The sequence below is a fragment of the Poecilia mexicana genome, unplaced genomic scaffold, assembly GCF_051168715.1.
Source record: "Poecilia mexicana isolate PSO_F unplaced genomic scaffold, ASM5116871v1 scaffold_23, whole genome shotgun sequence".
In the NCBI taxonomy this organism is placed as follows: domain Eukaryota; kingdom Metazoa; phylum Chordata; class Actinopteri; order Cyprinodontiformes; family Poeciliidae; genus Poecilia; species Poecilia mexicana.
In genome coordinates this window covers 15,069,394-15,094,817 of record NW_028263392.1, presented here as the reverse complement: position 1 = coordinate 15,094,817, position 25,424 = coordinate 15,069,394, and the positions used below count along the sequence as shown (strand labels likewise).

Sequence of the window (25,424 nt, the reverse complement as noted above, 5' to 3'; positions counted from 1 at the left end):
ACAACTTTACTAGGAGTAGTACCACAAGAATAAAGTCGTACTAGACTTTATTCTTCATAGTAAAAGAGTAAAGCCGTAATAGTAAAAAAAAAAAGAACAAGTTATACAAGAAAAGAGTTGTAGGAAACTAAAGTCGTTATTTTATGAGAATAAAGTCAGCAGAAAAATAGTCTTAATATGAGGATAATTTGTACTAGAATAAAATTAAACCAGAAAATAGTCATACTATTGTCAGAATAAGTCACGTGGGAATAAAGTCTTAATATATTAAGAGTATATTAAGATGAAATACATGGAGAGAGCAGCATGTTAGTGTTTTTAATTTCTCAGACTAGAAAAATAACAGCTGTGTGCTTCGACTGTCTGCTGTTGGGTTTTCTGTTGAGATAAATGAAAATCTTCTGTGTCGTCATGAAGTCTTCACTCTTCACCAGACTCATCTGCTTTCTGCATTGTTTGGGCTTCTATCAGGTGTGATGGCATCAGCGTGCGTTCAGGACGGGCTGCAGGTCTTCAGGCAGCGAGCCGACTATAGAGTTTATGAAAGCGTCCAGTTTGTCTAAAACTTCATCTTTGACCTGCAGCTGCTGCCGGCGAGCTTTGATCTGGAAGAAACAGGCAGTTACGAACACATTCTGATTAATTTCCAGAACCGTCTTCTCATTTTAAATCTCATTACCAGCTTTTCTCTGAGCTTCAGGATCAGGTCCACGATCTCCACCTCCGACTTGTCTTTGGTCCAGCCCATAAGGTCCTGCACAAAACCCGGCGTCACCGTTACAAGATGGAAACACGTCGGAAATATTCAAACACTGGAGGTGAGGAAAGACACTCACTGCGTCGCAGATCGTCTCCAGATGGAGGCTCTCCAGCTTCTGCGTCATCTCTCTGTGGCGCTGGCGGTACCAGCCGTCAAAGTTCGGGGACCTGAAGAACTTCCTGAGCGGAAGAAAACGATATTAAATTAGGCGTATCAGCAAAAGAACGCCATATTGACAGTCAAACACGGTGGTGGCAGGATGATGTCTGAAACAGCAAAAACTTTTCTTTTTCTTTTTTTCTATTTTAACATCAATGCTGCTCTGAGGTCAAATCCCATGATGCTTTGCATTAGTTTTAAGAACATTCTTAATTAGAGAATATTTACAACAATAATTTTTGGATGCACCACAGCAGTTAACCTGCTGCTACCTGTGCGACTCACCTGTACAGACCCATCCAGTCCCCTCTGAGCATGGAGGTGAGCTGAGGGCCGGTGTGATCCAGAGTGGAAATGAACTCGTCCTGACTGAACGGACGAACCTGTGGAGGAGTCTGAGCAAAAACAAACACCAAGTCGTTGTTTTATTGCCGCTAGAGATCCCCTGTGATGACGGCCGTACCTTCCAGGGTGTGACCGATCTCTGCAGAGGCATCAGGCTCGCCATGTACCGCTCCTGTCAGACAAGACGGAGGGTTTACTGACAGTTTCACCTGCAGAATCACCTGCTTCTGCACCGATTCCTCACCAGAGGAATGATGAAGCTCTGCGTCAGCTCAAGCAGGTGTCGCCTCAAGATGGCGCTCTGAGCCTCTGACGGCCTTTTCCTCTGGATTCCCTGTAAAAAAAAAAAAGAGGATTCCCTGTAAGCTGCTGGTTTTTAAATCACCAGACAACATGGACCTGTGCTCACCTTCAAAAGCCTCTTGATAAGGATCTTGTCTTTGTGTAGAAATGTTTTGTAGGCTGTGTAAATCCCTGCACACAAACATTCAAACACCAGCAAGCTGCAGGCGTGAACTAAGAGCAGAAAGACGAGTCAGGCTAAGTTACCTGGTTTGGTGTCGAGAGTTTTTAGTTTGGACAACTTCTTCACCTTCACCTGCTTCGGAAGATCACCTAGAAAAACGCAGACACCCAAATGTAATAAGGTTTGATCTGCAGTCAGAGACAAACCGATACAAAGAGAGCGAAGTCTACCGGCCATCTTTATCTCTCCCAGTCGAACGATGTGAGGCCAGTTCTGAAAAGTCTTGATGAAGAACGGGTTGGTGACCCCCAGAACCACATTTGGACTGAAGCAGAAAGGGAGAGAAACGAGAGGTATGTGGAACAATCACACTGGCAGCTGAAACGATTAATCGGATTAATTGTGATTAATTGATTATTGAAATGATGGTCAACTAATTTGGTAACTGATTAATCTTTAACTTGTGTATACAGACTCTAACAAAGACCATTTAATGAAAGACCAACATATTTAGAGTAGAAATTAAGCTAGAAGCATAAACATGTTGCATTTAAGATAAAAAAAACAAAAAACTTTTGTTTTTAAAAATGTACTCTACCCAGAACTCCTCAAGTGGAAGTTCTAGCTTTCATCAGGCTTAAATAAAAAAAATCTCCTATTAAGCATTTTTTGCTTTCAAATTATTAATAAAAATAGTTATGTAAAGTCAAGCATAGACCCGAGATTTTCACATGTAGGTGCAGATTGGCCTCCCAGCCACAAGAGGGCCTCAAAGCTTCATGTTCAGCCTCATCTTTATAAAATAAACTATAATAGTTTATAACAAACTTTATTATTTATAAAATTTACTAATAAACTTAATTTAAAAAGTTAAAATAAATAAAGTCTATAAATAATAAAACAATAAAAATGTCAAACTTGCTTGAATTTTAAACATTTAAAATTTAAAAATTAGATTTTAAATATTTAAAATGTTAAACGTTTAAAATTAAACATTTAATTTGGCGTTTTGGGGGCCAGACTCACGGCGCCTGCGTCCGGGTCGTGTACTCTCTGAACTCGCTGTCATGGATGGTGAAATACGGCCGAAAGTCGCAGCAGAACTTCAGAGGGCTTATGGAGCTGAGAGGGATGGAAATGTTCACACCTGCTGTTACCATGACAACGCCAACACTCCCTGCTGATTGGCCCCCAGGCTCTTTTAGTAGCTACCTGACCAGCGCCAGTATCGTTTCTGAGCAGACGGTTGGAGACGGCGCCATGACGACCAGCGGCTCGCCGAGCAGCATCAGCTCCCACAGCATCTGGAGGTGGATCAGAACCGACTGGAAACACCTGAGGAGGACGGAGGAGGGGGGGGGGGGTGAGAGACAGCTACCGCTGGGACCAATCAGTGGTCCAGTTCATAACAACGGCAGGGGGCAGCACTAACTTAAAGAGGTCCAGTTCGTGGATGGTTGGAAGGAGCGTTGGAGCTGGCAGTGGGCTCTAGAAGGACAAGCTGTTACTATGACAACAGAATCTGAGGGACAGGAAGGAGGAGGGAGAACGGATCTGACCTCGTTAGCTATCTGTCTGACGGGACTTCCTCCCGGTTTGTCTGTTTTTGAAGGAATTCTAACCTGAAACAGAGAAAAATAACAGAAAAGGTGATTTTCCACACGTCTCTCCGTTTACCTGTGTCTACTACCTCTGCTGACCTGTAAGACAACGCCCACGATGGGCAGGTTGAGCGTCTGTCCAGGTGAGGGGTTGGGCCACTGGTCAATCTCATTGCAAACTTCAAGATGAACAGAGTTTGGATGAGTCAAACTGGCTTGTTTTAATGATACAGGCACAGAGGAGTCAATATACAAGCTTGTATTAGAAGAAAAGGCGTAAATTTATACTCAACTCAAAACCTTTGAGATTCGTCTCAGAAATTTTCTAGAAAAAAAGCTAAGAAATTTCTGACCTTGAAAAGTAAAAAACAAAATGCTATTAAAAAAATCTAAAATTTAAAAAACATAATCTCACAAATTTCCTAAAAGAAAGAAAAGACATTTCTGAGGTTAAAGTTGAAAATTTGCTAGAAAAAAACTCTGAAATTAGTCTCTAGAAAAAAAAATATTGGAAATTTCTGAGTTCTAAAAGTACAAATTTTCACCTTTTGAATTTCAGAAACTCAGACAAGCGTCATCACCTGCTTCCAAGAAGGGTTCCAGCTTCTCGAAGAACTCCGGTGCGATGATCTGCAGCACTGAATGAAACAGGTGTGTGTAGGGCAACCTGGACACCAACACTAGCGACTGAAAGGTAACGTCAAGATAAAAACCATCAGGTGACCTCATCAAATTAAACATCAAGTAATGGAGGAAAACAGGTGAGCTACCTTCTGAAAATAGCCTCTCTTCACAGACACATCCTTCACCTGACGGAAGTAGACGTAGCCGAAAAAATGTGCCGTTTCCCTCTGAGGAGACATCACACCTGTTTTACCTGCTCTCTGTGAGACACAACTGAATGCAGATGTCTCAGGTAAGCTCACCTGCAGCGTGGCTGGGGCGTCTCTGTTATAGATGTCGTCTTTGAAACTTTGACGCCCAACTGATTGGCGTAACCTGAAGGTGAACTGAGTGTCCCCAAGGCATCCTGAGGAAAATCAGATTTACATCGTTTGACCTTTGAACTTCACTTCCTCAGAACAACTAAATTTAATAAATGTTTCTTTACCCGAGTAGGAGTCAGGAAAGGACAAGTAACAGATGCTGGTTTTCTGACAATAAACCAAAACAGCACCATAAGTCAGATGAAATGACTTAATTGAATGTCAGATTTATTTGGATAAAAAAAAATACAATTAATGACAATAATAAATCACCTCTTTCTCTGTGAGTTTGACATCCTGCGGATAAACGAGCTGCAAGCGGAAAGAATGAATGAATACCAGACTCCATTTAAAATTCTATTAATTTAACTAGTCTTCATTTCTACAAAAGTCTTATTTATGAGAAAAATGTGACCAAATAATTTTAAAAACAAATAGATTTATCAGCTACTAAACACGCCGAATTAAGAATTAAACATTAGGCTTTTTTTTCATGTTTAAATATTTTTATCTTACAAAGTAGGTTTTTCTACTAGACTGCTTCGATTTAAAGTGGTACATTATTCAAACGAAAATTGGTGTTAGCGATGCTAAGCTAGCGCACCTCAATGGCTTGTCCGAGCTCCAGATCGAAGGTAACCACACACACGCACTCCAGCCAGGAGGAGAAGCGGGTCCAGCCGGATCGGCTGTCTGCCAAAGCCTCTTCCCGTCTGGGAGAACCGAACCCGTCCAACGGATCCATCGCGGCAGGTGCCAAATTCGGCTCCCCTGAAATAAGCAGTAGGGGGGCCTGGGGGGCGCACAACAGCTGGAGAGGCGGATCCAAACCCATCGATTCTGAGCAAAAATAACAATAATACAGGTGCGCCTGAAATATTAGCATATGGTTAAAAATTTTAATATTTTGTGACACATAATTCAGTAAAAGTAGGATGAAATATTTTAATATTTTATTTTTTATCATTTTGATGCTTATGTATCGCTACATAATAGTGATAAACTATTATTGCTATTAGCTGTGATTTATTCTTTTTGTAGACTTCTTCATAAATTTTTGATAGAGTTGTTGCATGCTTGGACAATTCCCTCTGGTTTTGGATGCTGGGCATCTAGAAGGAGTTTCCTTGTACTTTATTCTTTCAGACAGTTGTTATGCGTAATTGTGGCAACATAGCAGTTTATTTGCATCCCAAAAGCTCAAATAGTACTGGAAGTACAACACCAAATCACAGATGAGTTGAAATGAAACCTACATTAAAGCTTTCTAACCATATGGCCACAGAGACATTTAGAGAGAAACAGCAAAAGCTATAGAGATGGATTAGCAGTACTTGCTGAAGGTGTGATGTAGGACATACTACTATATTTTGTCCTCACTTCCTGGATTGCTAATTTGATCAGTTACTAAGTACTTAAGTAGATGGTTTACCAAATAAAGGTTTACTCTTACTTGAGTAATTTCTTGGATGGCTGCTTTTTACCTTTACTTGAGTAAAAATATGAGTGTACAATATGAGATACTCTGCCCATCTCTGGTATCACTACATCCCTCGCAGACAATGTTAAAAGCCTTAAAACAATAATTATGACCTTCTTTTTACCACAACTTGCCACACACAATATGGCGTCAAAACTGACGGACGCGGCAATCAGCTGATTGGGACTTCCGTATCTGAGCGGTAGCACGTGACCCATATACTGGAAACCGTTGTTTGTCAGTGTTGCGCCGAGCAGTTAGTTTTATTCTCTGAACACCATCTTTTCCTTATTTTAAGCCGCGACTTTGACTCTACGGACTGCTAGCTTCGGTATTTTCCACCTGTATTCAGAAAATGGAGTTTAATCGCTTCTGTTTGAGGAGCTTTTTGAGTTGTTTGCTAATCTGCGTCACTCTGTGGAGCGAGCAAAGCTACGGGTTGTTTGGACAAGCCAACCGGAGACCAAACATCGTTTTAATCCTCGCTGACGACCTGGACATCGCCATGGGCGGCTTGGTCGGTACATGTTATCACTACTAACTGATATTTAATGGTTAACAGCTTCAGATTTGTGTTAACTGTGGTAAAAATGTTCATTACGTCTGAATATAATTGTTAGTTCAGTCTAAAGCTGACAGCTCACATTCCTGGCTGAAACCATCATTTAGGAATCTTAATAGAGTCAGCAGGATCTTCACTGAAGCTTTATCTCATCATTTTAGGTCAAATTACGGGTTTGGGGAGGGCAATGATGCATCATGTGAAGGAAAACGTTTTAAAGTTTATCTGTGTGGAATATTTCAGCAACAAGGCAAAGTGGTTTAAAACAGTAATCAATTATGAAACAAGCAACAAACATTACGTTTTGACCAATTCGATCATTAAGAATAATGATTATCAAATGAAAATAAAATCTGTTTTTTCAGTTCCTGTCAATGAGAGGCAGCTTTAATAAAATGAGTTTTTAACCTGAATTTAAAGGAAGGAACGCAGTGTTTCAGGTGTTTAGTGGAACTTTGTTCCAGATTAATGGAGGATAATAACTGAATGCTGCTTCTCCATGTTTGGTTCTGGGGGCACAAAACAGAACCAGAAGACTGATACAGCAACAGCAGATCTTTAACGTAGTTTGGTGCTAAGCTACTCACAGATTTATAAACTAACAGAAGTATTTTAAAGTCTATTCTCAGTGCTCTCAAGATAAACACATGTGTTCATTTCTTTAGATCAGGGGTGTCAAACTCCAGTCCTCAAGGGCCACTGTCCTGCAACTTTTAGATGTGCCTCTGCTGCACCACACCTGAAAAGAATAATTAGGTCATTAGCAAGGCTCAGGAGAACCGATCTACACAGGGAGGAGGTAATTAAGCCATTTCATTCCACTGTTTTTTACCCGTGGCACATCTAAACACTGCAGGACAGCGGCCCTTGAGGACTGGAGTTTGACACCCCTGCTTTAGATCTTTCTGGGATATTACTATTTTAATTTTAGAAATGTTCTTCAGGTGTTAGAAGACTGATTTTGTAACCGTCTTTATGCATCTGTGAAGGCTCAGACCCATATTTCAGTCCTGATTTCTAGTTTCTAGCTGTAATAACTGAAGCTGCATTCTGACTCTAGATCAGGGGTGGGCAATCCTGGTCCTCGAGGGCCGGTGTCCTGCAACTCTTAGATGTCTCCCTTGTCCAAAACACTTGAATCCAACAGCTGAATCACCTCCTCAGTGCAATCAGGTTCTCCAGAGTCCTACTAATGACCTCATTATTTGACTCAGGTGTGTTGAAGTAGAGACACACCGGCCCTCGATGCCTGGAGTTGCCCACCCCTGCTCTAGATCATTCCTCTTTAGGTCCGGAGACCTAAAACTTCAGTTTTGTTTCTATTCAACTGAGTAGAAAGCAATGAATGAATTATTCATTGCTTGAGTGGGTTCAGAATCATCTGGTGGCATCGTAACGTAGCGCTGTGTGTCATCTGTGTAGTTATGGTAACTAATCTTTCTTGTTATAACCTGAGCTGGTGTAGATATTAAATAGTAGGAGTCTCAGGATTGAACCTTGGGTAACCCCCACATATGAAAAATTACCTATTGACACAAAGAAGTCACTTTTCTTTAGGTAAGATTAAAACCAGTTAAGAACTGGACTGGACTGTCAGGTTGCCTCAATTTAAAGTTGCAACATGACGCAGAAATTTAAGGTTTAGTCTCTGCTTTATGTCTTTAAAGGGATTTTTAAGACGTTCTTAGTTTCTTTCTACAAGTCGTGATGTAACAAAACCACTTTGTTGTCTTTTAGAACCCTTTGACCAAGACTAAGAAACTAATTGGTGACACTGGGATAACCTTCACAAACGCGGTAAGTATCACCACTTCAGGCGTCTTATAATGAGGAAGAGTAAAGCTGCAACCACAAAATCAGAGCTGTGCTTTAATGTGAACGTTTGCAGATCTTTTACTTTCAGATCTGGGATAATTAAGTACATAAATGTTGTTTGGATCTAATGGCAGCACAATATACTGATGATGTTACCTAAAATTCTAAAGAGGAAAGAAGTTTATATTATAAGATTTTACCTAAAATTATCTATCATTATTTTAAAGCAGGACAAGGCTCACTCATACTGATTCTGTTTTTTTATTATTTTGTCAAAGCCTTGAACAGAGATTAGATATAGGAGTCTACAGAATACTTTACATGTCAAACAGAAACAATAGAGAAACGAAGCAAATTTGTGCTCAAAGTGCAAAATTATTTTCCCAGTTGAGTTGAGAATATGGCATTACATTGTGGCCACAAAGTTTGTTCAAAATAAAGCTAAAAAAAAGATTTGAAACTAAAAAAATTGTATTGAAATTGAAAAAAGGTCTGGAACTTTTAAAAATGATCTGGAAATAAAGATTTGAAACTGAAAAAAATATATTCAAAGCTACTTTTCAGATTCAAGATTTTCTTTCAGCTTCAATTTTTTTCCTTTTGAACAATTGGAAAAAAATTGTGGAGAAAATAACATTTTGTGTCAAAGCATCTTGTACGTAGCGCACATCAGTGTGAGTCTGTGGGGTTGGGCAGCAAAAGGCTAAATCATATTGGTCAGTTTACTTTTGTTAATTTTTCGCTTTTTCTGTGAGCTAAAAATGAATGAGCTCCTCCTGTTGTCCTAAGATCTGCCTGAGCTTTTTACCCTGCGCAGTTCTGACGGTTGCCGGTTTATTAGCCTTTTTGTGGTTTCGTGAACTGAAAAGCTGATGGGTCAACCTTAAAAAAAAAAAAAGTTAGACAGGCTGGAGAGTAGCACAAAACTATCACTGTCTGCACCTAACCAGCACAAACCTAAACCACAAAAACAGCTGACTTTTTTTTTTTTTTTTTTTTTACAAACGATGCTAAATAATAGACATGAAAGCGAAGCCTACCCATATGATCCACGGAAAGACGGGGATGTTGATTCCCTGGTTCTGGTGGTGTCAGACATCCAGAGGAGGAGAAAGTGATGCAACACTGTTTGCTTAATTTTTACTCTTTTGGGGACTAGATTAAATTGTTTGAGACGCTCAGTAGGGGTGGCAGATGTGACCCGCCAGAACCGCACACGGTATAAAGCTCAGCCGGGATCCAAATGACCGCTGTTAGAACTACGAGTGGGATCAAACTCCGCTCATTCATTTTTAGCTTACAGAAAAAGTGCCAAGCCGCCAAATAAATATAAACTGACCAGTGACATTTGGCTTTGATGTGCCCACCGCCATAGACTCGCTACTACAAGACGTATTGAAAAAAAGAGGGTTTTTCTGCACAATTTTGCTAATAGTAAAGAGGGTTAGATAATAAAAAATCCATATTATTCTTTTCTTTTTTTAAAGTGGGTACAAAACATTTAATAGAATATTTTTTTGGCAGTGCTCCCTAATAACAATGGCTATTTTTAGAACTTGCTCGCGGGCGACTGACAAGGTCCCCTCGGGCGACCGGGGGCCCGCGGGCACCGTGTTGGTGACCCCTGCAATACGGTTTTCATGATGTAAAGTAATATGTCCCTAGCTCTGCACTTCCATACTAATGATAAATGTAACATTTCAGCTTATTTTGCCCATTTTGCTTGTGTTTCTCAGTTTGTCGCCAGTCCTCTCTGCTGCCCGAGTCGAGCCAGCATCTTGACGGGGAAATACCCCCACAACCACCACGTCATCAACAACACGCTGGAGGGGAACTGCAGCAGCTTGGCCTGGCAGAAGAGCCAGGAGCCGCAAACGTTCCCTGCTTTGCTGAAGAGCTTCGGAGGATACCAAACCTTCTTCGCAGGGAAATACCTCAACCAGGTTAGAAACATGAGCCTCCACTTCTGCTATAACTGATGCTTTTACTGGAGAAACAACATCGTTTACATGTGCTTATTAAAAAAATTTACTTTAAGTAAGATCAAAATATTAAATAACGACAGAAGATTGGTTCATTTCTACTTTTACAACATTTTAACCTGGGGTCATACGCATTGTTCCATCTGCCGTCTTCTTTGCTTCTTCATTAAAGTGCTCCCTGTCTTATATTGAGATTATTGAAAATATCTGTATTGTTTATGTCTTCCAGTATGGACATTCTGACGCTGGTGGGTTGGAGCACGTTCCTCCAGGCTGGAGCTACTGGGTGGCACTAGTAAGACATTTATTTATTTATTGATTGATTTATTGATTTATAACAGACAGAAAAAAAATAAAATAAAATAAAATGAAACAAGCGTAAGAAATAAAAACGTAAAACAAATTATTCTGCCCATGTGACATGCAAATTTTATATTTTCAGTTCGAAAAGGAGCAGGTAGAAGATATAATGTCCTGCCCCTTTCCTACTTGTCAATTTATAATCGATTAACTTTCAGTACATCAAAAAGAGAGAACTTGTTTCCATTTTACATGATGTTTGCTTATGTACAATTATTTAAATACTATTTATATCATCAATTACATTGTAGACTTTTAAACAGTCATCTTATATATCATATTTTGAAATGAGCTCTGTTTTAATGAGTTTTTAAAATTGGTTTACATTTGTACTTTTTTTTAACTCATCATTCAATCCATTCCAGACATTTACTCCACACACAGATAAACAAAAACTCTTCCTGGTTGTTCTAATATGTTGTTTTTTAAAATATCCTTCATCTCTTAAATTATAACCACCCTCTCTGTCACCAAACATTTCCTGTATATTGTGTGGAAGGTTTTGATTTCTGACCTTAAACATGAATTGTGAAGTTTTAAATGTTACAAGGTCCCAGAATTTCAGTATACTTGATTTGATAAATAACTGGTTTGTGTTCCCAATATCCCACTTTATGTAGTATTCGGACATTTTAGCTTTTAAAGTTCATGTTAAGTTTAACGATTCAACCCTAACGTCGAAGATGAAAATTACACATGCTAAGACGAAAGTTATCCTAGCTAGTTTATCATAAATTCAGATTTTCCATAAAACATATCACGCTAAAACGAAATTTACACAGAAATATAATTTATGCTAAAACACAAGTTATGCTAGCAAGTTTATCATAACGTGTGTTTTAGTATCACATTTTAGCAAGATGCTAAAACAGAATTTATATTACAATGTTAGTTATGCTAAATATGAATTTCTGTTTTAGCATAATTCTGAGACCAACTAGTTTCGTTTTAACATACAACAAAATTATGCTAGCATGTTTATCATGACTTCTGATTTAGCATAACATCCATTTTAGCATAATTTCTGTATTTTGGACCATTAAAATGAACTATTAAAACTTGTAAAAATATTTTTTTGTTGAAAAACAGCATTTAAGAAAGAATTGCCAGATTGATTTGTGTTTTTATCCCTGAACCAACCAGAGATTCTCAAAGTGAATTAATGGATAACTTTTGTTTTCCAGGAGAAAAACTCTAAATACTACAACTACACTCTGTCAGTGAATGGGAAGGCTCAGAAACATGGAGCGGACTACAGCAGAGATTACCTGACCGATGTGCTGGTGAGACTTCGTTTAAATGTCAAAGGTGCAATTAGAGACGCAAGGGAAATGTTATGATCAATTTTGGTTTTTGTTTCTCTCCCAGGCTAACAGGTCTCTGGACTTCCTCCAGTATAAATCCAGTTACCAGCCGTTCTTCATGATGGTTTCCACGCCGGCGCCACACTCCCCGTGGACGGCGGCTCCTCAGTACCAGGACCGCTTCAACAACACCAAGGCTCCCAGGGACCCCAACTTTAACGTCCACGGGAAGGTGGGACACGCTTTTAGTATACAGCAGAAACCAGATGGATTCAAACATTTCTAAAATGTCTCTGTTTTATTTTGACTCTGATATTAAATCTGGATAACCCTTTCCCTTTTTACTGTCACATAAAAAATTAAAGGCAAAAACCAACAGGTTACCCCAGAGAAACTGAGTTTCCAGGCCAATACAAGCTGAAAAAGTTATAATGTTTCATATCAGTCAATATCAATAACTGTCAGTATCGATAATTATTTATCAGCTTTTTGGTTGGTTTCCTGTTTTATCCAAAGTTTTTACTAAACACCATTTTGTTTATTTTTAAGCAGTTATGAGGCACAGTGGGGAAACTTGAAACTGTTTCTCAGTAGGCTGTTGCTAGGTAACCAAAGTTGGGGGTTTGAAACTGCTCATTGCCCAGCAGGTTGTTGCTAGGCAACCAAAGAGCAAGTGAGTTAGTTGATTCCACCAACCTAGCTTAGCCTTTCTTTCTGCATCAGACTTCAGTGAATATGTTCTGAATATACTATCAGACGTATTGATTAGTATCTATTGATATTGATCATGTTTCTATCACAATATATATTGTTATTGATTTATTATTCAGCTCTACTGTTATTGAAAACTGATTTCCACCCAATAGTTTGGTAAACTCTCTTTCTCTCATATTTCTTTCTCTACTCAATCCACCTCTATTTTAGGACAATTAAAACAGCTACATTCATTTAAAAACCTTATTAATCTGACTTCCTTTGGTGATTTTAGGACAAACATTGGTTGATCCGTCAGGCTAAAACTCCCATGTCCAACTCCTCTGTCCAGTTCCTCGATGACGCCTTCAGGAAGCGGTTTGTGGTTTTATTTTTTCTCTAACCTTTATATCTGCTTCTACTGTTGCTGATCAAATATCTGTTTTTGTTGCTCTAGATGGCGAACTTTACTGTCAGTGGACGATCTGGTGGAGAAAATTGTGAAGAAGTTGGAGGTCAGAGGTGAACTAGAGAACACCTACATCTTCTTTACATCTGATAATGGCTACCATACAGGTGAGTGAGGATGTTGATCTCTGCCAGTTCTCTTTAGGTGATGTGATGAATTAAAGCGTTTGGCTCTGATTCAGGTCAGTTCTCTCTGCCGCTGGACAAACGGCAGCTCTATGAGTTCGACATCAGGGTTCCTCTCCTGGTCAGAGGACCAAACATCAAACCCAACCAGACCAGCCAGGTACAAACATTCACACCGTCTCAGTTTTTATACTGTTACATACGGAATCGACCAAAACGGCTAGCTCTGGTTCACCTAAAAACCTTTGTCTCGGTTCAGTTGTCACGATTTTAATTCAAATTCATATGTGAATGCAAAGTGGACCAGAGACCGCTCCAAAAGCAGGAAGTGAACGAAAGCATTCTGGGTAAAAACAACCAAAACAAACTCATGAGTCTAGACATTTCGTGCTTCTGATCTTTGGCTAAAGACAAAACAGAAATCCTACAACCACTAAAATCTGGTGCCACTCCATTTTTGCTTACATTTAGTGAAGAAGGAACTTGTTTTTTTCAGTGGTTCTTGTGGCAGCGCCCCCACAGGTGAGGAGGGGAACGGGTTTTTCACAAGGTTTAGTTTATTTGACACAGTAGAGTGTGAAAGCAAAACACATCAGGCTTTTATCTCACTTGTCCTTAGAGTCAACTTCTTCAAATTTGCTGTAACACAAACAGGAGATCATTCCTGACCACAATAACTCTGAAGAATCTCAAATTATCAAATTATCAGTAAAGTATTTTTGAATTGAATTACTTTTCATATTATCAGATGTGTTGTAACATAGTAAAATTGTAACTTTGAAGGTTCAGCCATCTGTTCTGTGTTGATGCTGTCAGATGCCGGTGGCGAACGTCGACCTCGGCCCGACCATCCTGGACATCGCCGGCTACAACGTCAACAAGACCCAAATGGACGGCATGTCCTTCCTGCCCATTATGGTGAGAGAACGTCATCTATTTATTTCACAAGAACAATTAATGAGCTTTTATTAATGGTTTAAACGCAGAGTAATTTCAGTTTGTAATCTTATGAATTTAGAGCGGTAAAAATATTTCTCCTCTTTACTTGGTAAATAATATTCCAAATGTCCACGAATCGTAAAAAAGCTTTTATACTGCATCATCGCCTTTACGTATTTAAATAACAGTATTTGAGAGTCTGACTCATGCTATTTAGCTGATGGTATATTAGTATTTATATAATTTGTTTTTTTGTCCAAATATTGTAAAACTAAATCTGTCACAACTTACATTATTTAAACTATTTGCACATAGAGCTCCCTTCAACATTTAAATCAGATCATCATCAGCATAATAGATCATTTTTGTCTTTCAGTTAAAGGTTTTCTGAGTGGACTGACTGCACAGCTGCTAAGATTTGTAAAACATTAATTGTATCTACATTTTTAATTCCAGATTATCCATAATTCATCATGCTGTGGGCTGTTTTTCTGTTGTTTTGCTTCTTGCACCTTAAATCAACATCTAGATTGTTGAAACGGGGAGACAAAGATCTCAAACATCGACATTGAAGCAGCCTAAATACTGAACTTTTCCACATTTATGGATGATTCTTAAAATTTGGCTCAACAGCTTTAAATGGTTTCTCTCAATTCTGGCCTAATACTCAGCTTGGTGCAACTTTAACATTTAACCAAATCTTAGTGGGTATGTGCATATAGTTAGGCCTTTATGTCAAATTATACACAATAATATGTGCTAGTATTCGCTGACATTATTATAACACTTAGATGAAATAAGACAGGAAGAAATTAATTGAATGGTGCAGAAAACAAACTTTAATGAAAAAAAATGACAAACTATGATAAATCAAGAGACTTTAATTTTTTGTTCTTTCAGCAGCAAGGGAAGGTGAACAGCAGCAGCTGGAGAACAGACATCCTGGTGGAGTATGAAGGTGAAGGAAGGAACGTTTCGGATCCAGCCTGCCCGCTGTTGGGACCGGGAGTGTCGGTACAAGGAAAACCCAGATCAAATTATCGTTTACCTGTTGAATAAACGTGTAAAGAAATTTTCTTCTTCTGCAGGAGTGCTTCCCAGACTGTGTGTGCGAGGACTCGTACAATAACACTTATGCCTGTGTGCGCACCGTCGCCCCCTCTGCCAACTTGCAGTACTGCGAGTTCGATGACAACGAGGTACATTATCAGTTTCATTTAAAAGACCCAGCTTTCCTCAGAATGTGGATTTTAATTGGCTCAGAACTTCCCAGACTTTAGTGACTGCTAGTGGCTGGATCTGAAGCCCAGCATGATTGTCTGTTCTGCAGGTGTTTGTGGAAGTTTATAACGTGACGGCAGATCCCTACCAGCTCAACAATATCGCAAAGACCATTGAGCAGGAAGTGCTGGAAAAGATGAACCATCGGCTGATGATGCTGCAGTCGTGCTCTGGGCAGACATGTCGAACACCTGGAGTTTATGATCGAAGGTGCATTTTGACTATAAAACATCTTGACTTTGGTTAAATGAGGAATTGGGCATGTTATACGTGCTTCAAATACACCAGATTTGAGCTCATTTTCAAAATCATGCTGAATTATATGACATTTTTGCACGTTTTTCGTGTCAAAATATAGCATTTGTCATTTTTATATGTATTTTACTTCATAGTATGGAAAGTGCCATTTTTGCACATTTTTTGGTCATAGTATATTAAGGGTAATTTTTTCACATTTTTCGCATCATAGTATTGTATGATGTCAAAAATATGCAAAAATGAGTCATAGTATACTACAGTGTTGTAGTTCTCGATCTTGGTCTTAGTCTCGAGACCATTTTTTGATGGTCTCTGTCTCGGTCTCGGGCTCTGAGGACTCAGCATTTTATTTCAAGACCAGTCAAGACCGCAACTGTGAAAATATCACTAAACGTACAGCATACTGTCCAGTTTATTTAACATCTTTGTTTTCAGTGGATGCAAAATGCACCGATTAAAATCCAAGCAACAACGTGTTTCTGTTACTCACCCTCCCCACCTTTCAGTCGCACGCGGCTGTGAGACATGCGCAGTAGTTTTCTCTCAGCGGCAGAAGATGTCTAATTGTCAGTAATATAATAGCGCTGCATAAATCATAAGAAATCTGATGGCCACAGCTAACTCAGCAGCGCTTCGCTTTCACAGACGGTGGGGACTACGTCTAACTTTTTTCGTCACTTAGAAAAGAAGCTCAAAGAAAGGTAAGCTCTGTTGACATATTGTTAGCAAAGCTAGCTGAACAGAGACACATAAGCATTTGTGATGGGGAAAAAAAGTTGTCACTCACTGCACTTAATTATTGTGCGGAGGTGTTGACTGACTGGTTTCATATATGGCACAATGCTGTGTCCAAAAGTCTGCAATATAATGATGTGACATTCAGGAACAGTCCGATTCTTCTGAACGGCTCTTTACTTAGAAAATATGACTGGAGGGTCACTGAGAGCCGTTTTTTGTTCTTGTAATGCTTTGCGTACACTGCAGTAGCTATCATTATTTTATTTAATCATGTACATTGATATTTTTTTAAATTAAATAAATAAAACACAAGAAAGAGCACGCAGAGCATGCACATTGCTCTGATTGTTTTCGTTCAAAGTGGCAGCTGTAATGTCTGCCATGGTGTCAGACTACCTGGCTTCATGTAGCGGGAGAGAGGGTGAGAACAGTCATGGTGAGCGCCTGGTGAAAAGTTCTTTGCGTTTTGCTGGTTTGCTGCCGTGATTCTAACACACCTGTGTAGCTCTGCACAGCAGCAGCAGGTCTCCTTTACAGGTGTAAACCCAGCGCGAGCGTCGTAGCGCTCATGTTGCATTTAAAGGCGGCTCGGAAGAACAGGTTACTACATGTTAACAGCGGATTAAACAGTTTGGTAACACTTTATTTGAAGGTTATGTCATAAATATGACATAATACATGTCATGAACATGAATAAGCCTTCATGAATATTTATGACTGTTGTCATAAAGCGTAATTCGGTAAATTATGACACTTTTAATACAAAGTTGACATTATTCAAAATGTCTTTATGACAACTTGACATTAACCAAGAAATCATTACTGTTTAAACTTTACCTTTAATAACATAAAGTTACCTAATTTTTAAAGTGCAATCAGTAATACTTTTATAACAAATTTATATCAGTAAAAACCGTTCGTTTTTTTCGGGGGGTGGGCGGGGTTTCATCCAGACAGCTTCCCGCGCCCCCCCTGCAATGGCACGGCGCCCGCCCCACAGTTTGGGAACCTCTGTAGTATAGTGTTATGTTGGAAATAAGCAAAAATGAGTCATAGTATAGTATGACCTCAACAATGTGCAAAAATTTCTCATAGTATAGTATGATGTCGAAAATATTTAAAATGAGTCGTAGTATATAGTATGTCATTTTTTCAAACTTTTTGTCACAGCATTTGTCATTTTTTCCACTTTTTTCGCGTCATAGTATAGCAAGTGTCATATTTATACGTTTTTTTTCTGTTTTTCAATGAGAAAGAAACTCAACTTTCACATTATTTATCAATAAGAAAATATCAACACAAGACGGCTGCTTCACATTTTAGCAATACATTAGCACACACAATGTTCACAACTTGCGCCACAATCTGGAACCAACATAAGTAATGTTAAAGAACTTAGTACTTTATAAGTATTTTTAAGTATGACAGCCGATACTAGTCAGTATTAAAAAAACAACCTGCAGATTCAACATTGAAAATGTAATTTTTCTCCTGTCAGGTTTAAGTTCAACCCTCAGCAGCTGTTTTCAAGCCGCAGCTGGAGGCTGAGCAGACTCAGACAGTAAGAGGAGGAAGGCCTTTTCCTGCTGCCACTGCCCTGCTTTGGAGCCGCCATCTTCTCTGGATGGAGACGGATGAAGCCAAATCAGCCGTTAAACTCCATGTTTCTCAGTCGATGCTTGTAAAAGACTGAAAACGTCTCCGTCAGCACAGATTTGCACGTTTGTTTCTCCCCTATCTGCCCACAGGAAGCAGGAAGTTAAATAGTTTGGCTGCATTTCAGTGTTTAATCAAGAACTTCACATTTTTTAAACATGTAAAACAGATGAGACAAGAACTTGAAGAAGTGCCAAATGTTGTCCTATTTATGATTTTAATTCAAAGTTGGATCAGGGAAATGATGTAAGGGATTTTTATTTATTTATTAGCATTTTTGAAATATCCTATGTTGTGAAGCATAAATTGTTTTCTGTCTTATTAAACAGGGACAAAGATAAAACCTGCAAATCATATCCAGATTCTCCAGCTGCTACTGATGATGATCTTTACTACAGTTAACATAGAAAATGTTTTTTTTCCTTCAAACAGATCACTTAGTTTAAAAATAAACATGCACTTTTAAATATGCCAGATTTTCATGTATTTTTGTCGTGTTTTTGTCCAAATAAAGAGCAACTGTTACGTTTTTGCTTTCATTTCTTTCTTCTACTTTAAATATCATAAAGTTGAGTTTACATTAAACTTTTAGTGATTAAATTAAATGCTGCAGGCTAAATTTATAGATTCATCTCCATTATTATTTGATTAAAAGTCTAAAGTCAACATCCTGCAAAAATGAGTGATAGTGTAGTATGACCTCAAAATGTGCAAAAGTATGTCAGTATACTATGATGTTGAAAATATGCGAAAATGAGTCATAGTATAGTATGATGTCAAAAATATGCAGACATGAGTGATAGTATAGTATGACCTCAAAATGTGCAAATATTTCATAGTATAGTGTCGAAAATATGCAAAAATGAGTCATAGTATAGTATGACCTCAAAAATGTGCAAAAATTTATCATATGTTATATGTTTAAAATATCCAAAAATTAGTCATATAGTATGATGATTCATAAAATATTATGACCTCAAAATGTGCAAAAATTTGTCATAGTATAGTATGATGTTGAAAATATGCAAAAATGAGACATAGTATAAGTATGATGTTGAAAATATGCTAAAATGAGTCATAGTATAGTATGACCTCAAAAATGTGCAAAATGTGTCATAGTATAGCATGACCTCAAAAATGGCAAAATTTGTCATAGTATAGTATGTCGAAAATATCGAAATATGAGTCATGATATAATGTTGAAATGTGCAAAAATGTGTCATAGTATGACCGAAAGAATGTGCAAAATTTGTCATAGTATAGTATAATGTCGAAAATATGCAAAAATGAGTCACAGTATAGTATGACCTCAAAATGTGCAAAAATTTGTCATAGTATGATGTCGAAAATATGCAAAATGGGTCAATTTTGAATGATGTCGAAAATATTTAAAAATGACTCACAGTATAGTATGACCTCAAAATGTGCAAAAATTTGTCATAGTATAGTATGATGTCGAAAATATTAAAAAATGAGTCATAGTATAGTATGACCTCAAAATGTGCAAAAATTTGTCATAGTATGATGTCGAAAATATGCAAAATGGGTCAATTTTGAATGATGTCGAAAATATTTAAAAAGGAGTCACAGTATAGTATGACCTCAAAATGTGCAAAATTTGTCATAGTATGATGTCGAAAATATGCAAAAAGGAGTCACAGTATAGTATGACCTCAAAATGTGCAAAAATTTGTCATAGTATAGTATGATGTCGAAAATATTTAAAAATGAGTCATAGTATGACCTCAAAAATGTGCAAGATTTGTCATTTGTCATGTTGAAAATATGCAAAAATTTGTGTATGTCGAAAATATGCAAAAATTATTCCTAGTATAGTATGATATCGAAAATATGTAAAAATGAGTCATAGTATATTATGTTAAAAATATGCAAAAATGAGTCTTATTATAGTATGACCTAATGTCTAAAAATGTCATAGTATAGTGTCGAAAATATGCAAAAATGGGTCAATTTTGAATGATGTCGAAAATATTTAAAAATGAGTCACAGCATAGTATGACCTAATAATGTGCAAAAATTTGTCATAGTATAGTATGATGTCGAAAATATTTAAAAATGACTCAGTATAGTATGACCTCAAAAATGTGCAAGATTTGTCATTTGTCATGTTGAAAATATGCAAAAATTTGTGTATGTCGAATATATGCAAAAATTATTCCTAGTATAGTATGATATCGAAAATATGTAAAAATGAGTCATAGTATAGTATGACCTCAAAATGTGCAAAAATTTGTCATAGTATAGTATGATGTCGAAAATATTTAAAAATGAGTCATAGTATAGTATGACCTCAAAATGTGCAAAAATTTGTCATAGTATAGTATGATGTCGAAAATATTTAAAAATGACTCACAGTATAGTATGACCTCAAAATGTGCAAAAATTTGTCATAGTATAGTATGACCTCAAAATGTGCAGAAATTTGTCATAGTATGATGTTGAAAATATTTAAAAATGACTCATAGTATAGTATGACCTCAAAATGTGCAAAAATTTGTCATAGTATATAGTATGATGTCGAAAATATTTAAAAATGACTCACAGTATAGTATGACCTCAAAATGTGCAAAAATTTGTCATAGTATAGTATGACCTCAAAATGTGCAAAAATTTGTCATAGTATGATGTTGAAAATATTTAAAAATGAGTCATAGTATAGTATGACCTCAAAATGTGCAAAAATTTGTCATAGTATGATGTTGAAAATATTTAAAAATGAGTCATAGTATAGTATGACCTCAAAATGTGCAAAAATTTGTCATAGTATATAGTATGATGTGGAAAATATTTAAAAATGAGTCATACATAGTATAGTATGACTTCAAAATGTGCAAAAATTTGTCACAGTAAAGTATGACCTCAAAATGTGCAAAATTTGTCATAGTATGATGTCGAAAATATGCAAAAAGGAGTCACAGTATAGTATGACCTCAAAATGTGCAAAAATTTGTCATAGTATAGTATGATGTCGAAAATATTTAAAAATGAGTCATAGTATATAGTATGACCTCAAAATGCGCAAAAATTTGTCATAGTATAGTATGATGTCGAAAATATTAAAAAATGAGTCATAGTATAGTATGACCTCAAAATGTGCAAAAATTTGTCATAGTATATAGTATGATGTGGAAAATATTTAAAAATGAGTCATACATAGTATAGTATGACTTCAAAATGTGCAAAAATTTGTCACAGTATAGTATGACCTCAAAATGTGCAAAATTTGTCATAGTATGATGTCGAAAATATGCAAAAAGGAGTCACAGTATAGTATGACCTCAAAATGTGCAAAAATTTGTCATAGTATAGTATGATGTCGAAAATATTAAAAAATGAGTCATAGTATAGTATGACCTCAAAATGCGCAAAAATTTGTCATAGTATAGTATAGTGTCGAAAATATGCAAAAATGGGTCAATTTTGAATGATGTCGAAAATATTTAAAAATGAGTCACAGCATAGTATGACCTAATGTGCAAAAATTTGTCATAGTATAGTATGATGTCGAAAATATTTAAAAATGACTCAGTATAGTATGACCTCAAAAATGTGCAAGATTTGTCATTTGTCATGTTGAAAATATGCAAAAATTTGTGTATGTCGAATATATGCAAAAATTATTCCTAGTATAGTATGATATCGAAAATATGTAAAAATGAGTCATAGTATAGTATGACCTCAAAATGTGCAAAAATTTGTCATAGTATAGTATGATGTCGAAAATATTTAAAAATGAGTCATAGTATAGTATGACCTCAAAATGTGCAAAAATTTGTCATAGTATAGTATGATGTCGAAAATATTTAAAAATGACTCACAGTATAGTATGACCTCAAAATGTGCAAAAATTTGTCATAGTATAGTATGACCTCAAAATGTGCAGAAATTTGTCATAGTATGATGTTGAAAATATTTAAAAATGACTCATAGTATAGTATGACCTCAAAATGTGCAAAAATTTGTCATAGTATATAGTATGATGTCGAAAATATTTAAAAATGACTCACAGTATAGTATGACCTCAAAATGTGCAAAAATTTGTCATAGTATAGTATGACCTCAAAATGTGCAAAAATTTGTCATAGTATGATGTTGAAAATATTTAAAAATGAGTCATAGTATAGTATGACCTCAAAATGTGCAAAAATTTGTCATAGTATATAGTATGATGTCGAAAATATTTAAAAATGAGTCATACATAGTATAGTATGACTTCAAAATGTGCAAAAATTTGTCACAGTATAGTATGACCTCAAAATGTGCAAAATTTGTCATAGTATGATGTCGAAAATATGCAAAAAGGAGTCACAGTATAGTATGACCTCAAAATGTGCAAAAATTTGTCATAGTATAGTATGATGTCGAAAATATTTAAAAATGAGTCATAGTATATAGTATGACCTCAAAATGCGCAAAAATTTGTCATAGTATAGTATGATGTCGAAAATATTAAAAAATGAGTCATAGTATAGTATGACCTCAAAATGTGCAAAAATTTGTCATAGTATGATGTCGAAAATATGCAAAATGGGTCAATTTTGAATGATGTCGAAAATATATAAAAAGGAGTCACAGTATAGTATGACCTCAAAATGTGCAAAATTTGTCATAGTATGATGTCGAAAATATGCAAAAAGGAGTCACAGTATAGTATGACCTCAAAATGTGCAAAAATTTGTCATAGTATAGTATGATGTCGAAAATATTTAAAAATGAGTCATAGTATGACCTCAAAAATGTGCAAGATTTGTCATTTGTCATGTTGAAAATATGCAAAAATTTGTGTATGTCGAAAATATGCAAAAATTATTCCTAGTATAGTATATCGAAAATATGTAAAAATGAGTCATAGTATATTATGTTAAAAATATGCAAAAATGAGTCTTATTATAGTATGACCTAATAATGTCTGAAAATGTCATAGTATAGTGTCGAAAATATGCAAAAATGGGTCAATTTTGAATGATGTCGAAAATATTTAAAAATGAGACACAGCATAGTATGACCTAATAATGTGCAAAAAATTGTCATAGTATAGTATGATGTCGAAAATATTTAAAAATGACTCAGTATAGTATGACCTCAAGAATGTGCAAGATTTGTCATTTGTCATGTTGAAAATATGCAAAAATTTGTGTATGTCGAAAATATGCAAAAATTATTCCTAGTATAGTATGATATCGAAAATATGTAAAAATGAGTCATAGTATAGTATGTTCTCAAAAAGTGCAAAAATTTGTCATACTATAGTATGACCTCAAAATGTGAGAAAATTTGTCATAGTATAGTATGACCTCAAAATGTGCAAAAATTTGTCATAGTATAGTATGCTGTCGAAAATATTTAAAAATGACTCACAGTATAGTATGACCTCAAAATGTGCAAAAATTTGTCATAGTATAGTATTATGTCGAAAATATTAAAAAATGAGTCATAGTATAGTATGACCTCAAAATGTGCAAAAATTTGTCATACTATAGTATGATGTTGAAAATATTTAAAAATGAGTCATAGTATAGTATGACCTCAAAATGTGCAAAAATGTGTCATAGTATATAGTATGTCGAAAATATTTAAAAATGAGTCATAGTATAGTATGATCTCAAAAAGTGCAAAAATTTGTCATACTATAGTATGACCTCAAAATGTGCAAAAATTTGTCATAGTATAGTATGATGTCGAAAATATTTAAAATTGACTCACAGTATAGTATGACCTCAAAATGTGCAAAAATTTGTCATAGTATAGTATGATGTCGAAAATATTTAAAATTGACTCACAGTATAGTATGACCTCAAAATGTGCAAAAATTTGTCATAGTATAGTATGATGTCGAAAATATTTTAAAATGACTGACAGTATAGTATGACCTCAAAATGTGCAAAAATTTGTCATAGTATATAGTATGATGTCGAAAATATTTAAAAATGACTCACAGTATAGTATGACCTCAAAATGTGCAAAAATTTGTCATAGTATAGTATGATGTCGAAAATATGCAAAATGGGTCAATTTTGAATGATGTCAAATATTTAAAAAGTAGTCACAGTATAGTATGACCTCAAAATGTGCAAAAATTTGTCATAGTATAGTATGATGTCGAAAATATTAAAAAATGAGTCATACTCACATTTTGAGTATGATCTCAAAATGTGCAAAAATTTGTCATAGTATAGTATGATGTCGAAATGTGCAAAAATTTGTCATAGTATATATAGTATGCTGTCGAAAATATTTAAAAATGAGTCATAGTATAGTATGATCTCAAAAAGTGCAAAAATTTGTCATAGTATAGTATGATGTCGAAAATATTTAAAATTGACTCACAGTATAGTATGACCTCAAAATGTGCAAAAATTTGTCATAGTATAGTATGATGTCGAAAATATTTAAAAATGACTGACAGTATAGTATGACCTCAAAATGTGCAAAAATTTGTCATAGTATAGTATGATGTCGAAAATATTTAAAATTGACTCACAGTATAGTATGACCTCAAAATGTGCAAAAATTTGTCATAGTATAGTATGATGTCGAAAATATTTAAAAATGACTGACAGTATAGTATGACCTCAAAATGTGCAAAAATTTGTCATAGTATATAGTATGATGTCGAAAATATTTAAAAATGACTCATAGTATAGTATGACCTCAAAATGTGCAAAAATTTGTCATAGTATAGTATGACCTCAAAATGTGCAGAAATTTGTCATAGTATGATGTTGAAAATATTTAAAAATGACTCATAGTATAGTATGACCTCAAAATGTGCAAAAATTTGTCATAGTATAGTATGACCTCAAAATGTGTAAAAATTTGTCATAGTATAGTATGATGTCGAAAATATTAAAAAATGAGTCATAGTATAGTATGACCTCAAAATGTGCAAAAATTTGTCATAGTATAGTATGATGTTGAAAATATTTAAAAATGAGTCATAGTATAGTATGACCTCAAAATGTGCAAAAATGTGTCATAGTATATAGTATGTCGAAAATATTTAAAAATGAGTCATAGTATAGTATGATCTCAAAAAGTGCAAAAATTTGTCATACTATAGTATGACCTCAAAATGTGCAAAAATTTGTCATAGTATAGTATGATGTCGAAAATATTTAAAATTGACTCACAGTATAGTATGACCTCAAAATGTGCAAAAATTTGTCATAGTATAGTATGATGTCGAAAATATTTAAAAATGACTGACAGTATAGTATGACCTCAAAATGTGCAAAAATTTGTCATAGTATATAGTATGATGTCGAAAATATTTAAAAATGACTGACAGTATAGTATGACCTCAAAATGTGCAAAAATTTGTCATAGTATAGTATGATGTCGAAAATATTAAAAAATGAGTCATAGTATAGTATGACCTCAAAATGTACAAAAATTTGTCATAGTATAGTATGATGTGGAAAATA

At 35.7% G+C, this 25,424-nt stretch overlaps 2 protein-coding genes across 7 annotated transcripts in view; one reads left to right on the top strand and one right to left on the bottom strand.

The window, feature by feature from the left end:
* Window positions 1–301: 301 nt before the first annotated feature.
* On the bottom strand, window positions 302–5,227 carry dennd6b (DENN/MADD domain containing 6B). Its single transcript, XM_015002104.2, has 20 exons — window positions 4,922–5,227; window positions 4,591–4,629; window positions 4,443–4,485; window positions 4,258–4,361; window positions 4,102–4,182; window positions 3,913–4,018; window positions 3,431–3,510; window positions 3,290–3,352; window positions 3,163–3,218; window positions 2,943–3,065; window positions 2,757–2,852; window positions 1,961–2,055; window positions 1,814–1,879; window positions 1,674–1,738; window positions 1,509–1,598; window positions 1,383–1,436; window positions 1,205–1,314; window positions 837–939; window positions 680–754; window positions 302–605 (listed from the first exon to the last, which is right to left on the bottom strand). The coding sequence occupies exons 1-20, from the start codon at window positions 5,201–5,203 to the stop codon at window positions 483–485; spliced, it is 1,854 nt and encodes a 617-aa protein (XP_014857590.2). The 5' UTR covers window positions 5,204–5,227; the 3' UTR covers window positions 302–482.
* The window catches only part of gnsa (glucosamine (N-acetyl)-6-sulfatase a), a 29,335-nt gene continuing 8,054 nt past the window's right edge, over window positions 4,144–25,424 (top strand). The window contains exons 1-14 of one of the 6 annotated variants that reach the window (XM_088003022.1): window positions 4,144–4,247; window positions 8,097–8,156; window positions 9,911–10,117; window positions 10,386–10,451; window positions 11,701–11,799; window positions 11,885–12,052; window positions 12,809–12,891; window positions 12,971–13,089; window positions 13,164–13,267; window positions 13,924–14,025; window positions 14,947–15,060; window positions 15,135–15,245; window positions 15,377–15,537; window positions 17,822–18,504. In XM_088003022.1, coding sequence (XP_087859148.1) covers window positions 4,233–4,247; window positions 8,097–8,156; window positions 9,911–10,117; window positions 10,386–10,451; window positions 11,701–11,799; window positions 11,885–12,052; window positions 12,809–12,891; window positions 12,971–13,089; window positions 13,164–13,267; window positions 13,924–14,025; window positions 14,947–15,060; window positions 15,135–15,245; window positions 15,377–15,537; window positions 17,822–17,888 — 1,476 coding nt within the window. In that variant the 5' untranslated portion in view covers window positions 4,144–4,232 and the 3' untranslated portion in view covers window positions 17,889–18,504. The other 5 variants (XM_088003018.1, XM_088003021.1, XM_088003019.1 and 2 more) reach the window with 5 other exon arrangements.

Coding starts and splice junctions, on each gene's coding strand:
- dennd6b (XM_015002104.2), bottom strand. CDS start 5,203: ATGCTAATATTTCAGGCGCACCTGTATTATTGTTATTTTTGCTCAGAA. Junction 4,486..4,590: donor TCAAACTCACAGAGAAAGAG/GTGATTTATTAT, acceptor GTTTATTGTCAG/AAAACCAGCATCTGTTACTT. Junction 940..1,204: donor GACTGGATGGGTCTGTACAG/GTGAGTCGCACA, acceptor TCTTCCGCTCAG/GAAGTTCTTCAGGTCCCCGA.